Genomic DNA, 18,139 nt, shown 5'->3' with positions numbered 1-18,139 from the left:
GGAAGGGATGTGAAGGGTAAACAAAGGAGGAGGCTGCAATGCTTGGTAAGAAATGTACGCATTATCCTGCCCATGTAATTGTAACCCCTCTGTACAGTATATTCACAAATAAAATAAAATTAAATTTTAAAAAAGAAAATGTACATTGCAAGCATGTCTTGGGATACTTAATAAAACTACATTTTGGAGCTGTTGCTGGTGACTCACACCTGTAATCCTAGCTACTCAGGAAGCTGAAATTTGAGGATCGTGGTTCAAAGCCAGCCTGGCAGGAAAGTCTATGAGATTCTTAACTCCAATAAACCACCAGAAAACTGGAAGTGGCTCTGTAGTTCAAGTGGTAGAGTGCTAGCCTTGAGCTGAAGAGCTCAGGGACAGCACCCAAGCCCAGAGTTCAAGCCCCATGACCAACAAACACACACACACACAAAAGAACCCTACATTTTGGAATCATACTTTGCATTTAGTATTAAACAATTTAACATCAGAAAATGGCCTGAGATGTAATGTTAATTTAGCTTTACCTCATTTACAGATGTTATTAACCCTCCATAAAATTAGGTTCATAAAATTTACAGCAGTATGTTTTCCTCACTATTACTATATCTCAGTGACAGTAACTGATGTCACTGTGGCTAACACACATTGTCCTTATAGAGAATGCTCTCATTTGGGAATGATGTTCTTAGGGTTAGAGAGGGGGATAATCATCCCAAGTATATAAGGTCAGTTATTTGTTTTGTTTGGTCCCTTCTACTATTCACAATTCCTCTGCTGGCTCCCAACATCGGTACCTAAACGATGTTCATTCGACTATCCTTAGATGTTAGTATAGTCTTTAAAATAATGTGTAGTCAGGGAGGCTTGGTACATGCCTATAATCCCAAAACTAGGGAGGCTGAGGTAAGAGGTTCATGAAATGAAGACTAGCCTGTGCTATAAATATAGTGAGTTCAATAACAGGCTAAGTTACATAGTTAGGCCTTGTCTCAAAAAATAGTAAAAAATTATATAGTTATTACATATTATATGGTGACATATGTTATTTTTAAGTTTATACAAATGGCTTGTGTCATAGATCTTCTCCAATTCTCTTTCTTCATCCAACCTATTTTTTTAACAATTATCTTATTAACCATGCACTGCATGGCTAGTTCTTTTTTTCTGACAGCTACAAAATTCACTCAGCACAGATCTATGACACTTTATGAACCTTTACTTTTATGAATAGCAAAACTTAAAAATAAAAACCACTCCAAGAACATCTTTCTACTTAGCCCTTGCACAAACAACTTCTCTGGAATACATGTCAGTGGTTGGGATAACACTATCATAGCACATCGGTTTATCAGAATCCCAAATGCTACAATCCTGATAACAAATTCCCAAAAGATCAAAATCTTAAAGTCTAATCCCTCATCTTAATCTAGAAATATTATAGTCCTAACAGTTGAAATGCCAAATGAATGCTCAATTCCCATTTGTGCAAAAGCCAGCATTGTAAGGAAGTGTCACTCCATGCAGCCATGGAGAAAACTTGAGTCTAGAATGTGTCATCTGGCCACATTCAAGTTTCTTGCAGCTGGTGAAATTTCAGCTTTTAATGAATGAATGCTGTATTTGCCTGGAGGAGTTAGCCTATGAATTACTGACTAGTTCCAAAGTAATTATGTGCACTGCAGGATAAGAAGATGCTTGTGCATCAGCATCACTCCACATCTGTAGTGGGCATGTGAGCACATGGGAATTGGGTTTCTATGTACCCAACAGCACAGGAATGTTTAGTAGGAAAGACGCGTTGGTCTATATCAAATCACAAAATTGCAAAGACAGCACACGTGCATGTGAAAAATGGATGTGAACGTTCTCAGAAAATATTCCCTTAAAAACAAAAAACAACAGAATGATAACATTTGTTCCTAGCTCATTTAAAAATTATGTTTGTGGGACTCCTTTTTAGGCACCTCCAGAGAGTTTCCACTACTTTCTTTCACAGCTTTCTTTGACTTTTCAATATAATTTTTTTTTGCTAGTTCTGGGGCTTGAACTCATGGCCTGGGCACTGTTCCTAAGCTTCTTTTGCTCAAGTTTAGCACTCTACCACTTGAGTCACAGTGCCACTTCTGGATTTTTCTGTTTATGTGGTACTGAGGAATCAAACCCAGGGTTTCATGCATGCTAGGCAAGCACTCTACCACTAAGCCACATTCCCAGCTCCTCACTTTTCAATATTCTTACTGTTAACTTTTAAAAATTATGTTTCTGTACTTATATTAATAAATTTATTTTTATTATCTTTAAAAAAGACAGCTTTATGTCACCAGGGAGGATTTCCATCCTTCAAGGCAATTTAAGTATGCTTAGAAATGTTCATGAACATTTCTAACATTGCATAACTTGCAGCTACCTTTTTTCATACAGAAAATATGGGAGGAGGTCAATAGATTTTTGGCTAAATATGGTAATGCATGCCTCTAACCCCAGCACTCTAGAGAGACTGAGGAAGAGCATCTTGAGGGGTGTGTGTGTATGTGTGAGTGCACATGCATCCACCAGTCCTCATACTTGAACTCAGGTCCTTGGTGCTCTCTCTGAGCTTTTTTATCCCCCTCTCTCAAGGCTAGTACTCTACCATTTGAGCCACAACTTCACTTGTACCTTTTGGGTGGATTCTCAAGGACTTTTCTGCCTGGGCTGGCTTTGAACCTCGATCCTCAGATCTCAGCCTCCTGAGTAGCTAAAAATCATAGGTGTGAGCCAGTGGCACCCAGCACATCTAGTTTTGAGGCCAGCCAGGACTGCATGTTAAGACTTTGTCTCAGAAAAAAAAAAAAAGGAAAGGAAAAAGAAATGATGATGGACTTTAGAGTTAAAACCAGGTTTGAATTCTATATCTTTTACTGACTATGTGACCTTGGACCAGTTGTTTCTTGGTGTTTATTTATCATGAAATCTGGAAAATAATGCCTATAACACAACAGGGTGGCCTCAAAAATTAAACAATAAAACAGATAAAACAGCAAGTATTATGTTCCCTTATTCATTCATCATAGACACCTGTAAAACATCAGGTCATTTCTCCATTTTGTATCATCCCAAATTTGTGAAAAAAGGCTCATGAACATTCAGTTTTAAAAAAAATGTTCCTGATAAAAATTAATAATATCAAGGGGAGAAAAAAATCAAAGTGTCAGAGATTATAGCTAGACTCACAAAATGAGGAGAAATGAGAAGGAAAAATATCAAATAAGGAAAGGGAAAGATGAATTCAGGAGACAGAATGGATAAGAAAGGGTCTAGAAGGGAATCAACTTCCTCATAAACACAGGTAGCAGTCGCACAATCAACCTCATCACAAAGTCTTTTTTCCTATTGTACCAATAATTTTAAGTGTTCTGCTCTCATCTGTCTTGTCAGGTATCTTGACCATTAAGCAGTCAGCCATTCCATTCAATTTTCTTTATCCATCCATTGCACATTATTTATGACACAAATGCTTTTCCCAGTTAGATGGATTCTTTATTCACACACTTGTCCTCCTCCTTCATCAACTCAAGCTCCTATTGGAGCTCATTTTGCTTCTACTACTCCCTGAAGGTGGAGTTGATATAATAATGATGATGATGAAGATGATGATGATGATGATGATGATAAATAACCAAAGTCCTGAAAGTAAAGAAATAGAAAGTAAAAGGGAGGGGGAAGGGAAAAGGGTGTTAGAGACAAGAAAGACAAGAAAAGGGTGTATATGATCAAAGGACACTATATACATGCATGAAATTATCATGAAGAAATTCCTTACCATGGACAATTTGATGGACCAAGTTGGTGGAGAAAAAAAATGATCAAGAACATGGATCAAAGACACTGTGTCTCTTGTAGAGAATCAACCAGTCTGTATAGATTTGGGTCTTTACCCTATACAATCTCTTTGGAAAAACTAAAGAAAAGGCACTGATATGAAGAAAAAAATGTCCTTTTAAAATCCAAATGTCATACAAAAAAAAAAGAGAAACTTCTTGGTAAAGTAACATAATTAGGATCCTTTGAAAGGGAGGGAAGGAGAGAAAGGGAGAGGGAGAGGGGGAGGGAGGGAGGGAAAGAAAGAAAGAAGGAAGGAAAGAGAAAAAGAAGAAAGGAAGGAAGGAAGGAAGAAGAAAGGGAAGAAAATAAAAGAAGGAAAAATTAAAAAATTCTCAAACATCTAATCCCAGAGCATGTTATTTCATCTAAATTTTCTCACTCACCCTAAGTACTTGCTCTTATACATTCAACTTACAATCCAAATCCTTGACAATGAACATTTTGCTTGTCTCTGACATTTGCTCCTTTATACCTTGAGGTCTATAATCCTTGGGAATTTCACTTTAATGATTAGCTTTTCTACGAACACTTTAAAAACAAATATAAAGTGGCTTCATATACATCTTAAAACTCATAATCATTAAAATTGTTCACAGGAAAAAGTTATTCTAGTGAAAATAATTATATAGAAAAGTTTATGGACATATCTTAAGAAAACAATGCCTGGATAGCCACAATAAAGGGTTCCATTTATAAAAGCAGAAAACACTTAAAGGCAAGCAGCCACTGTGGGCTTGGAAGCTAACTTGGTGGCCCTCCATCTTGGAGGGTCAGCTTCTGCAATTTTGCCATTGATGGGGATTCCCTAGTCTGAGAATATGCTTAATGGCCATACATGAAATGGGCATCTGAAAATGGTTTTTTTTGGAGCTGTGAAGCTCTTTCAGCCCACTTAGAATCTCATCAAATTCAAACACCAGGTTTATTTTTGCACATGTTAGTTTCATTCACCTAGCATGGGGATGACTTGTCCTCAAACACAGCTGGCAGAAGATTGACCACTGGAGCACAGCCAGTGGCCATAACAGTGGAGAAATGACAGAGTGAATCAATCTCTGGCTTTAAAATTTTTCACAAAGGAGAATATACGTCACTTCTAGTACATGGCACTAGCTCAAGGAGTAGCCATACTGAATTTCAAGGGGTAGGGAACTAAAGTCCTAACACAAACTGGAAAGAAAAGTAGGATCACTCAATGAACAGTACGAATGACTTCCCCATGCTTTTCATGTGCAAGGCTGTCATCTGTGTGGAACAGTTTTGAATTTTGTGTCTTTGAGTTTTGACTGCATTGGCCCTGATTATAGATCAATTTAAGAAAAAAAAAGTATTTAAAATGGTAGGTATATCAATTTAGGACAGAAGTCTGTTTAATTCAATCTTTACTTTTTCATTAATATTTTAACAAAAGAAACACTTGATTTCTATTGATTTTTCTATATTATCCACTTCCAGTAATTAATGCAAATTCTAATTAGAGTAACTTGGCTATCTAGTCTTTTAGATTTTCAGCATACACAGTTGTACCAAGTACATACAATCACTGAATAAAGACAGAAGAGAGGATTTCTTATTCCCTATCTCAAAGAAAAATGCCCATTAAATAATATTTCACCATTAAAAATTTTATAACTATTTTTTGCTAATCAATCCTTATCAGATTAAGGAACTTATCTTCTATTCTCAATCTGTTAGCAATTTTAACTATGAATGCATATTAGGCACTTTTTGTTTACATGTTGGATAATACTAGAATGTTTGTGCCTATCTGTTAATATGACAAATTATGTTGTATATAAGTATTAAATCATCATTTCTGGCTTGTTATCTGGGAAGTAAGATCAACTCAGTGATAATTTGTTACAGAAAATTGTGAAACATATGCAAAATTTGAAAGAATAAAAAATTCCCATGAGAATAAAAAATTCTCGGTGAATCCCTCCCACATCTGTCTAGAAAAGGTGTTTTAAAAATATGAGTATCTTGTAAGCAGTATACATGGTTTTCTTTTTTATCAAGTCTGACAAATTTTGTCTTCTAACTTGAAATTCAGATATTTCAATTTTTACTGTAATTACTTAAGTATTGACTAAAATGTCTTCTTATATATTTACATTCTTTCCTACTGGCTACATCTTTTCACCTCTTTTCTTGTTTTGAATTTCTTTTTGTTATTCAGTTTTCCTCTTCCACATTAATTTGGAAGTTTTACATGCTTTCTAATCTATTTGAGAGATTAAAGAATTTCTCCCTTGAAACCAATTTGCTTAAATATAAATTTCATTTAACATGACATATCTCCATATATGGAATGAACTACAAAGCAATGAGCTAAGAAGATAAATAGTACAAACTCCAGAATCGAAGAGCTCATCTTAGCCAATCTTTTCATTTTCCTTTTTTCTTTTCTTGTTCTAGATCAGAACTCAGACTCAATACTTGTGGCCACTTTGCTCATTGGTAAGCGCTCTACCAAATGAATTATGCTTCCAACCCTTACGTTCCTTTTAAAGAACTTCCAGGCTCCTAAATTTAGACCAATAATTATTTTCCATTATGTGAATATCATTTTTAAAGCCAAGTATTTTGTTAGCTGTTTCTTATATCAATCTTTTTCATATATTGTTTTTGTTTGGGTTTCGTTTGATCATTTCAGAGGATCCATATACTCTAAATCTTTATCAGTTATACATTGCCTTTAATCGCAACAATCACAAAGTATTGTCTCCATCATACAGATGAGGAAATGTATTTCAGCAAGATAATCACTTCAGATTATTAAGAACCACATATCCATTAAGCAGTAGACTAGATTTGAACCCAGATCTGCCAGTCTCTAATGCATCTATTTGTTCCCCACTATATTACCTAGCTGGATTTGTCTAAATGTACTCTAGAGAAACTGTAGTATATATTAATACTTTAAGAATATATAGATTTGGAGCCGGGCACCAGTGGTTCACACCTATAATCCTAGCTACTCAGGAGGCTGAGATCTGAGGATCATGGTTCAAAGCCAGCCCGGACAAGAAACTCTGTGAGACTCTTATCTCCAATAAACCACTAGAAAACTGGAAGTGGCGCTGTGGCTCAAGTGGTAGAGCGCTCACCTTGAGCTGAAGAGTGCAGGGACAGCGCCCAAGCCCAGAGTTCAAGCCCCATGACCAACAACAACAAAAAGAATATATAGATTTGGGTGTGTGCCTGTAAACCCAGCTACTCAGGAGGTAAAAAGGGAGGATTATGGTTCCAAGTCAGACCAAGTAAACGGCTGGCAAGACCTTCATCTCAACAAGTAAGTTGCTATGGTGGTTCATACCTACATTGCTATGTGGGAGGGACAGGTAGAAAGATCACCATATTATGCTTCCCAGACCACAGGATGCAAGACCCTTTCTTAAAAAATACCCTAAAGCAAAAAGGACTGAAGGCATGGCTCAAGTGGTAGAGTATATTACCTACCAAACATTAGGCCCTAAATTCAAAAATCCACCAACACCATCATTTTAAAGTAGAAAGTTGGCCTGGGGTCAAAGCTTAAGTGGTAAAATGTTTGTTTACTATGAATAAGATCATGTTCAGTCCCCAGTATCACAAAAAAGTATAAAATTGAGTAATATCTATTATATTCAAAAAGCTATACAACAATTACCACTAATTCTAGAATATCTTCCTCTAAAACACCTTGCCAACCCCGTTATCAGTTACTCCTTTCCCAAGTCCCTGGCAACCACTAACCTAGTCCCAATGTGTGCATTTTCCTATGAACGGTACTTTGTGTAGACTGTTTGTATGGCTCCTTAGCATGTTTTCAAGGTTCAACCATGTTACATGTGTTAGTGCTTCATCTTACACTGTGGATATATTTTCTTTTACTTGCCCATTAATCAATTCATGTATATTTATAAATCGGTACAGGTTTTTAGAACATGTTTGTCACTCTTGGGTATATAACCAGAATTGCTGGGTCACATGGTAATTCCATGTTTTACTTTTTGAGAAAACTGCCAAATAGTGAATGCATCATTTGATATTCTCACCAGAGCATAGGGAATTCCAATTTCTGCACATCCACTTCAACATTGTCCATCATCCTTTTAATTAAAGCCATCCTAGTGAGTATGAAGTAGTATCACCTATAGCTTTGATTTACATATCTCTAATGCATCACAATGTTGACTCTTTCCACAGGTTTGCCATTTGTGGAATCTTCAGAGAAAAATTCAATTCAGTCATTGCTATTTTTAAATTGGGCTGTCTTGTTGAGACAGTTAGTAAGCATTTAAAGATATATGCAGCCAGGGACCTGTAACTCATATCTGTAAGCCTCTCTACTCAGGAGGCTGGAATTAGAGAATCGTGGTTTAAAGCTACTCAGGCAGCAAAGTCCTCAAGGCTCTATCACTATAAAAAACCTGTGCTGGAGGCCCCCCAAAAAACTTTTCCCTTATTTGCAATAAGTAGTGTATGTCTAGGACAAGCAGAAAAGGTCAAAAGCTATGTACATGACCATATAACATGATGCTAAGTGAAATGAACCCAAGATAGGAACACAGGAAGTTTTATCTTTGTTGCTGTTTTTAATGTGCTTATAATGTACTATGTGATTTGTTTCTTTTGTATGTGCTTCTCCCATGGTATAACCCCTGTTTTCACTTGTATTTGATTCCGGTATATACATATTTCTAATTTGGGGAGGAGAAGGGAAATAACAAAATGCTGAAATAAGGATACAAGTTGTCCCATTGTAACAATGAGGTGTACAGGACATTATGTTGAAAATGAACTTTACAACTTCAGGGTAGGAGGAGGGTGGAGTTGGGGAGGTGGGGAAGGAAGGGATGGTAGGGGAAAAACAAAGGAGGGGGTAGCAGTGCTCGATAGCAAATGTATTCATAACCTTACTCATGTAACTATAACCCTTCTGAACAGTATTGGTACAATAAAAATATATATTAAATAAAAAATCTGTGCTGGAGACTCGGTTAAGTGGTAGAGCACCAGCTGAGCAAAGGAGCTGAGTAAACACAAGGTCCTGGGTAGGATTTGCAGATGTTTTCTCTCATTCTGTAAGTTCTTTGCACGTTATGTCCCTGTGAAATGCAAAGTTTTAAACTTTGGTCAAGTCCAATTTATTTGTGTGTGTGTGTGTGTGTGAAGTCATTTCTTAGGCATCATTCCAAGAAACTTGACTAATCTAAGGCCACAGAGATTGAAAAATGAGTATATTAACCTTTATCCTCCTGACATAATATAAGAACTTGGAACATTTCAGTTCCATTTACCTCTGTCAGCTTGAATTGTATTACTATCACTCAAATACAGATACATGGAAATGCGGTAGAATGTGTAATAATTTTATGCCATAAACATTTATTCAGCTATTTATGTGTACATGTATCACAGATTGGCTTTCATTTCTTGCTGAAATTCAATCTCCCATCAGAGCTTATTTTCCTCCTGTTTAAACAATTACCTTGGATTTTCCTTTGTTGGTGAGGATGATTCTCTCCATTTGTATTTGAACGTCTCTCTTCATTCTTGAATATTTGTCTCATAGAGGATCTTTGGTTAAGAATTCTTTCAACTTTAAAGTTATTTCCATTTTTAAAATTATTTTGTATTTCCCTTTATTATCATTCTCAATGTTACTATAGGGAAGTCTTTTGAGCTAACTATCCCTTTTCCCCTGAGCAGCTTATATTATTTTGCAGAATCCCTATGGTGTGCTTCTATTCTTTTTCTATTGATTCTAGCATATATATATATATATATATATATATATATATATATATATATACAGAGAGAGAGAGAGAGAGGGACTAGGTATATATATAATCTTACCATGTTCCACTGGTTTTGTTGCTTGTTTGTACTATCCTTTGTCTTTTAGTCATAATCTCCTCCAATAAGATAAACATATGGCTGGGCTAGTCAGGTCTCAGTAGCCACAGTAAAAACATACACAACTTTGCTTTTAACATGTAGTGCTAGATGGAACTCAGGCCCTCGTGCATGGAAGGCAACTGTTCTGCCTTAGGTTACACTCTCAGCACCAGTATTGGACTTCTTGCTAAACTTTCATTAGTGTACTTGTGGTTGGATAAAGTCAATCTTTTAGTAGCATTTTTTTTTCATTTTCATGTGTACATTTATTTTTCCATGGTCCTGATACTTGGTGAGAATGATCTTAGAAAATTACTCTAACAAAACTGATTTTTACCTTAAGTTGTAGACTGTAAAGTGTGACAAGTCTACTTCTCTCATCTCTGTGTCCCAACATATAGATGTGTCTTGAGATATAGATGAGACAGAGAGACAGAGAGACACAGAGAGAGAGAGAGAAGTGGCTTCTAAGCCTTGAGAAGTTCGATCTTTAGAGTCAAAATGTAGAGAGTAAGTCTTGAAGTTGACTATTACCAATTTTGCTAGTACTTAGTGTGCTCTTTCAATAGGAATGCAGGTCTTCTGGAATAGATTTACCATTTAAAATTCAACTTTTAGATCTGCAGAAGTTACAATATCCAGATAGTGCAAAAGTTCCTAGGTATCCTTTACTCCTCTCCCTTGTTAAGAATTCACATAGTCACAGCATAATTATCAAATTCAGAAATTAACATTAGGTTTACTATTACAAAATGAACAGGCATTATTTAGTATCTCCAATAATGTATATTTTTGGTGTCAGGTCTTGTTCAAAAATCCAAATGACACTTAGTTATTTCTCCTAAGTGCTTTCCAATATGTTAAAAAAAAAACTTCAGTTTTTTCCTCATCTTCAATCTTTACACTCTGGAATACTAGTAAGTTGTTTAGTAGAATGCCCTTCAACTGTCTGATGGTTTCCCGTGATTGGACTAATGAAACAGAAATGATGCATGCACTGTACCATATTAAAGGGTTCAAAAGTCAATATGCCTTGATGCTGATAATTAGCTTTAACAAAGTATTTATCTTCTCATTTTTCCCTTTGTAATAATTACAGATTTTGGGAGACACAAAAAAGAGAGATCACACAAATCCTGGCTTTCTGCCTACTCATTTGGCATTTTATGGTGTCTTCAGTAAGACAGGTTCCTAATGTACCCAATGTATCTAATGTCCTAGTACTTATACTCTTGCACCATCATCTCCCACCAGTTTGTTTTAGAAGTAATGGGTTTTTTTTTTGTTGTTTAGTGGGTTTGTTTTTGCCAGTCCTGGGGCTTGAACTCAAGGCCTGGGCACTGTCCCTGAGCTCTTCTGCTCCAGGCTAGCACTCTACCACTTGAGCAACAGCTCCACTTCTAGCTTTTTGGTGGTTCATTGGAGTCTCAAAGACTTTCCTATCTGGGCTGGCTTTGAACCACAATCCTCAGATCTCCTGAGTTTCAGCTAGAATTATAGGTGTGAGCCACCAGCGGATGGCTGTGATGGGCTGTTCTGAAGATCATCTTATAAGAGACACTGGAGTCTTCATCAAAGGCACGCTTTGTCGTTCCCTCTCTTGAAATCAGCTATTGTGTTGCTAGAACACTCTTGAGAGGCAAGAGACAGAGAAGTCTGGCCAATAGCCATGTGAGTGAGCTTAGAAGTTGACCTAGGCTGCCATCTCAATTCCTCTAGCTGAGTCAATTATGATACTGTGTCTAGACTCAACCAGTCTCCCACTCTGAAATTTTTCACAGTACAGCCAGGTTGCCTTTTGTAAACTGCAAATCTGACCACGTCACTCTGATATCCAATACACTCTAGAAAAGGATAGAGATACCTAAGAAGTTTATATTTTACTTACCTATCAGAAGCACTTGTACTAAAGAGTCAGAATGACTCTCTTTATAGTCCCTAACTACAAGTTCTTTCTCAACTCTGGATCTTTTATTCCCTATGACTGCCTGACATGTCTCCCCAACCCACACCAACTGGAGAATCATTTTAGATATGTCTACCCACTGGAAGCATCCTTTTATGGTTCACAGGGTTCATCTACAGAACATTATAATCTACTCTCTACCCTCTAACCAAACACATTTATTATTTATAGTGCTAATCATATGCAAAGCAACGTAATGGAAAAAGCTATATGACTTCTTTTCCACTGTATATCTGTTACTCATCATGGTGCATAACACATGGTTCAATATTTACCAAATCAATGAATTTAAATGCTTCAACACCAAAGCAATTTTTCATAATTTCAAAAAACCTGGAAAATTCTGTTAAATCTGCTCATTGAATCTTGACTTTCCAATTTACATCCTCCAGTTAATCCTACAAATCCAGCATGGATCCCACACTCATTTCAACCAGCACACATAATGCATTTATCAATTACACCTTTATCCACTACAATTAGCTCTGTAATTATAAACCAGGAATTAATTTAACATTTAATTTTTTCCCCCTTCAAATACTACAATGTACCTTTGGGGCTTCACAAAGTCCCCGTACCTTTGTAATTAGTACCATTAAATGGTTATGACTTTGAACACCATAGGACTCTCAATATGGCTTCTGTGGTGATTTTCCTCATTTGGGGTATATTTTCTCTCCTAGCCTTTCTCTAAACTTTTACCTTTGAGTCTTCACACAATCCTGTCCCTCTGTCATCAAGAGGGATCAGATACCATGATATTTTGTTCCAGACTTTTTCTCTTACATTTTTCCTTTTCTTCCAGTTGAATCCTTTACTAACTGTGCTTTTTGCCCCAACTCTTCTGATGTGCTTTCCTTCATCAATTTAGCATTGACATGTGAATTTAATGATGAATTTAACTCATGTAAGCCAGTCACTGAACCATTTTACTGCGTTGCATCAACTTGAGTCCCATTCATTCTACTGCTAGTTAATTACTTCCTATTAAGATAGCTGTTGTCAGCTCTTCCCCTAGCTGATAGTTTGAAGTTTCATAGAGACAGAAAGGATCAAGTTGCCATCATTGTCATTCCAGCTCATCCCTGCTGAACTAAGTATTGCTTGATATCATCCAACCAGAGCATAAAGCCTTGAAGGAAAAGACTATGTGCTATGTCTGTGTCACATGCTATCTGTTCTATAAAAATCAACTATCAGGCCTACTTGCAGTAAATGCACCTTGGCAAATACAAGCTAATAAGAGGAATTTGTGAAAGTCACAGTTACAATCCTGAAGATGCTATAATTTGGGGCCACTTATTTTGTTACCTCTAGCCTTCAATACTTTTAGTCAGCATCTTTTCTAGATCACAGAAAACAAATAATAGAATGCATAAAACCTAATTTAAAAAAAACACACAGAAGGGAAATAGTTTGCTAGCTGATTATTAGCTGGTAAGCTTCAGAGTGAAGGGGCAGGGAAGAGGACTATCAATTCAAATAAGACTACAGATTATTCAGATGCTTTCACAAAGTACTTGAAAATTTTAAAGTCTAGTTGGGGACTTTCGGAATACAGTATTTCCCTTTTCCTGTACCCCAAAACACCCCGATGGCCAGAACAAAACAACTAGTTCTATAAATAAAAGGCACAATAAAAAACAAAACCTTTATATTCCACTAGCTATGTTGTGTTTTTTCTTTTCGGCTATGCTTACATTTACTACTGTCAATATATTAAGGGGCAAAAAAAAAAGAGAAAAACATATAAACATTAAACATTTTAAGGATCTTTCACAAACCAAATGACAGTAGGTTTTTATTAACATATTTTACAATGTCAATTATTCCTAATTTTGTAATTTCTGCTTAATTATAAACGTTGATTTAGCTTCTACAGTAATGTACTGTATTTGAATGATCATTCAGACAAGGTATCACACCAGTACATTTTTTGAATAATATACACACATCACTCTAACTTGGACCTGTTATTTTTTACAAGTGAGCTTATAAATGGGACTTATAAAAGTTATTGGGGGAAAAATTAAAGTTCTGGTTTAGCAGCATGCATGTATGTATTCAAGTACCATTTTGAACCAAGTGCTTTTTATAAAACTTATTGGTGACTACTTCACCAATATTAAAATAAACACTATCAAATACCCAAAATTTAAAGTTAAGGCTAATATTTTCACTTCACATCCATATTCACAACCATAAAACATTCCGTTTTAAATATGTAGTAATCAAAGTCTGAATACAATATACCATGAATATATAGCATCAGAGTTTCAAGCTGTAGAATTGTTCAAGTTCATGAATCCAGAAACAGTATTTACTAGAGATGTAAATTAGCATTTTATCTTCAACCACACCTAAACAAATTGTGTGGTATTCATAATGATTGATGCTGAGCTTATGATACAGCATTTTAAAAAGTAGCAATGTGTTGGAAAGGACAGTGATATAGTCAAACAGAATCAGTCTAGTCTTACAGAAAAAAGTTATCTTAATATTCTGGAAATGTATATAAAAATAGCAAGCTATTTTCATGTATTTTCTTATAGTGCTATAGGTAATTCTCTGATGGTGTGAACGTATTTAACATGTACTATTCTGCTTTCACTATCTTAATGCAAGGCCATCATTTAATGTTTATTTGCATATTTTATAATGGCATATCATTCAAAAAATTTTAGAACATGGATCTGATGTTACTTTTATGTTTCATCATTAGACGCTTCTTAATTTTTATATGGAAAAATGTGATTTTATGTAACAGCCATGAAGTTGTATAAGGACCTACTTTTTTAGCATAATACAGGAGGATAATTACCAAATTACTTAATTATTTGGGAGAAAAATCTTTGTACCAATATATAACATGCTTTTCTGTAACTTTTCTTCCCAAATATTGAGTGGGTTTTTTAGCTCATTCATTCCCATTCTGATTTAAAAATCCAAACATAATTTGCATTTCACATGCAGAAGGCTACCACAACTGAGCCTGTCCTTCACTCCTCTTAGGAAACCAAGCAAAATCAGCTGTGATGACACTGCATGAATATAATACAAATGAGTATCTTGAGATCATAGAGAAGTTCCAAAATTTATGGTTCATCTGTTGGGAAGTATGAGCACTTCTAATCAATTATATTAAAAAAAAAAACTAGGTTGGAAATAAAAGGTAGACAACCACAGAATCAAACCTGACAAGTATGTTCTTAAACCTTTTGATTTGATAATAAAATCTATTTGTTACTAATTCTAACAATTCAACCACCTCAAATGGCAAATTTTAATTTTTTATTTTCTTTAACTTTTTTTAATGGTGCCTAAAATCAAACTCAGGGCTTCATGAGATCTTATGCTCTGACACTGAACTATATCCCTAGCCCACAAGTTTTGACTTTTAAGTACCCAACCACACATATGTGTCCCTTCCCCCATGTACTGTATTATATTAACAACCACTATCTACTTATTTTACAGCTATTTCAATTATTTACCTGGGGAGAATATTTATGAAATTCCTGAGAATGAATTAAGTTTTCAGCAAAGCCTTAAACTTTTAACAGATTCCTCACAATAAGAAAAATTTAAAGTTCTATTATTAGACCAACTTTACTATACAATATTTCACATAAATCATGTTTTACATTTTTTTCTAATTACATACAGCAAAAATCTCAAATCAACACAATGACAGAGAAAAAAGATGCATTATGTTAAGAAGATGCAAATTAAAATAGAGCAGTAAATTTTCAAATAAATCACACTCACTCTAAGTATCCATGAATAGTTGATATGCATTGTAGGGAGAATCATTTCTGAATGATTTTGTGGACAAGTTGTGCTTTTTATTAATTGTGCACTTAATAAAATGACCACTAAAGAATGATTTAACTTACTGGTTTGTTCTCCAGATGCTTCCTAAAAATTATACCAATAATGTGATTTATCAAGCACCTAATTTTGGAAAGGCTTCATAATGTACGTTTTCTTTCTTTCCCTCAGCAAAAGCATTAATTCCCCCAAATTAAATTAAAGCTTATTGTTGATAAAATAAATTCTTAATGAAAATGATATTGTAATGCAATGCTGAGTTGGTAAGTCACAGCCCATTATAATGTGGACCCCATCTTTTATTGATGTGATCAAAAGTATGAGAAATCCACTGTTGCTCAAGAACTTTGTATCTTTCTTTACAAATGTAGAGAGGTTTGCCTCGCCTAGAAAGAAAAAGAAAGAAAGAAAAAGTATTAAAGGTAATACAAGGCAATGGAGATTTTATATGCATCACATGCATTTCTTCTACTACACTGTGGTTAAAAGAGAAATCTCAGTAATTTGGTTTATTTCATATTTCTTAAGCATGTCTGACAAGAAAAATATTTGGAATAAAAACTTCTAAATTAGTGGCTGGCAGAATTTTTAAGGTGTGTGTGTGTACAATGTACATATAAGTGTATATTTACTTTATGTAATATATATTTGTGTGTGTGTGTGTGTGTGTGTGTGTGTACAATGTACATATAAGTGTATATTTACGTTATGTAATATATATTTTTACTTACAAAGCCATGAATAGCACATTGGGTTTTACAGACCGGACTTCAACAAAACACCCAGATATATCCATGCAGATCTAACCTAAGATCCCGGTCTTCTTCTCCATGAGCATCCAAATACACAGAACCCCAGAGGCAGAAGCGGTGACCTCGAATGATAATAATTACCGATGCATTGATCAAAAGGAAAATCCCTGTTCCAGCACCACAGTTTTGAGAATGCTTTAAAAAAAAATAAAAGAATGTCAATGCATTTCATAATCAACTGAACTTTATGACCAAATCAAGAATGTCTTAACAAATTTAGAATGTCTTCTAAATAATAGATATCTTAAAATTTTTAAATTAGATTTAATTGATATTAACCTTATAACCCCATTCCCCATACTCTAATACATTAAGAAAAATTTGTGTAAACATCATTAGAAAAGCAATAAAGAAGCCGGGTACCAGCGGCTCATGCCTGTAATCCTAGCTACTCAGGAGGCTGAGATCTGAGGATCGAGGTTCAAAGCCAGCCTGGGCAGGAAAGTCCTTGAGACTCTCTTCTCCAACAAACTACTAGAGAACCAAAAGTGGTACTGTGGCATAGGGGGTAGAGCACTAGCCTTGAGCTGAAGAGCTCAGGGATAGCACCCAGGACCAGAGTTCAAGCCCCATGTCTAACCAAAAAAAAAAAAAAAAAAGGAAAAGAAAAGAAAAGCAATAAAGAACCACACTAAATTCAGAGGCTAAATGGCCACAGCACAGGGAAATAGACCATTAAAAAGCCAGCAGGACAGTGGACATGAACTAGAATTGTATTTATGATAGGTTATACCCACTTAAATACAACCTTGAAGTTTTGTTTCATTTCTATTTTTCAGTCTTCCACTGAGTTACAAAGAATAAAAAACAAAACCAACAAACAATCCCTTTATATACTGTGCTTCATTTAAATACTAAATTTGAAAACTTCATGATCATGCATAGCAAATTTCCATGAGACATAAGTTTTTATAAATTTTATGTGTTATTTACTATTGCTTACCAATACACATTCACAATAACTTTGTTGCTTGCAGCAAAGTCCTTTCAGGCATACAAAAGTGCCACAAACAAGGCAAACAGCAGGATCTTTAGGAACCTTGGTGCAGACACTGCAAGTTTTTCTGTGGTAGTACTGAAAAATGGTGTTATAATTTTCAGGCAACTGTAACAGGTGTGGTAATTTCCATCTTGCTTCTTGGATGAGTAAGGCCTAAAACATCCAAAAGCAGTCATTATTCCTATGAATTTAAGACATTAATACAAAAAATATATTAATTTTTTATTTCCAGGACAGAAAATCTGCCTCTCCAAGAATGTCACTTACTTTCTTTGTTAACATTTCTCTTACAGAAATGGAGGGACAAGGGCTGGGAAGGTGGCTCAGTGGTAGAGTGCTTGCCTTGCATGCATGAGGCCCTGGGTTCGATTCCTCAGCACCACATACGCAAAAAAGAAAAAAAGCCGGAAGTGGCACTGTGGCTCAAGTGGTAGAGCACTAGCCTTGAGCTGAAGAGCTGAAGGACAGCACACAGGCCCAGAGTTCAGGCCCAAGACCGGATCCCCCCCCCCAAAAAAAAAGAAATGGAGGGACAAAAGGTGGACAAATGTAGCAGTGGTACTCACTAGACATTATGTTGAAAATGAACTGTACAACTTGTGGGACAGGAGGAAAAGCTTGGCGAGAACAAGCATGGTCCAAAAACAAGTGTACTCATTATCTGATTCACTCTAACACCTCTGCACAAAACCTTTGTAATAACAATTTAAAAAGTAAAAACTTCTGTTTCCACACAACAATGACAAAAATAGTAGTTGAACCACTACTACTCTTTTCATA

At 35.5% G+C, this 18,139-nt stretch overlaps 1 protein-coding gene across 2 annotated transcripts in view; it reads right to left on the bottom strand.

Annotated features, from left to right (window-relative positions):
* Positions 1-13,494: 13,494 nt before the first annotated feature.
* Positions 13,495-18,139, bottom strand: part of Ubr3 (ubiquitin protein ligase E3 component n-recognin 3 (putative)) — a 162,347-nt gene continuing 157,702 nt past the window's right edge. For both annotated transcript variants that reach the window (XM_013029068.1, XM_013029061.1), the window contains exons 35-37: positions 17,303-17,512; positions 16,355-16,494; positions 13,495-15,933 (exon numbers count right to left, since the gene is read on the bottom strand). In XM_013029068.1, the coding sequence (XP_012884522.1) occupies positions 15,816-15,933; positions 16,355-16,494; positions 17,303-17,512 (468 nt within the window). In that variant the 3' untranslated portion in view covers positions 13,495-15,815. The remainder of the gene's footprint in view (positions 15,934-16,354; positions 16,495-17,302; positions 17,513-18,139) is intronic.

Source organism: Dipodomys ordii, unplaced genomic scaffold, assembly GCF_000151885.1.
Source record: "Dipodomys ordii isolate 6190 unplaced genomic scaffold, Dord_2.0 Scaffold5, whole genome shotgun sequence".
NCBI classification, from domain to species: domain Eukaryota; kingdom Metazoa; phylum Chordata; class Mammalia; order Rodentia; family Heteromyidae; genus Dipodomys; species Dipodomys ordii.
This window is presented reverse-complemented; position numbering and strand designations above follow the sequence as displayed.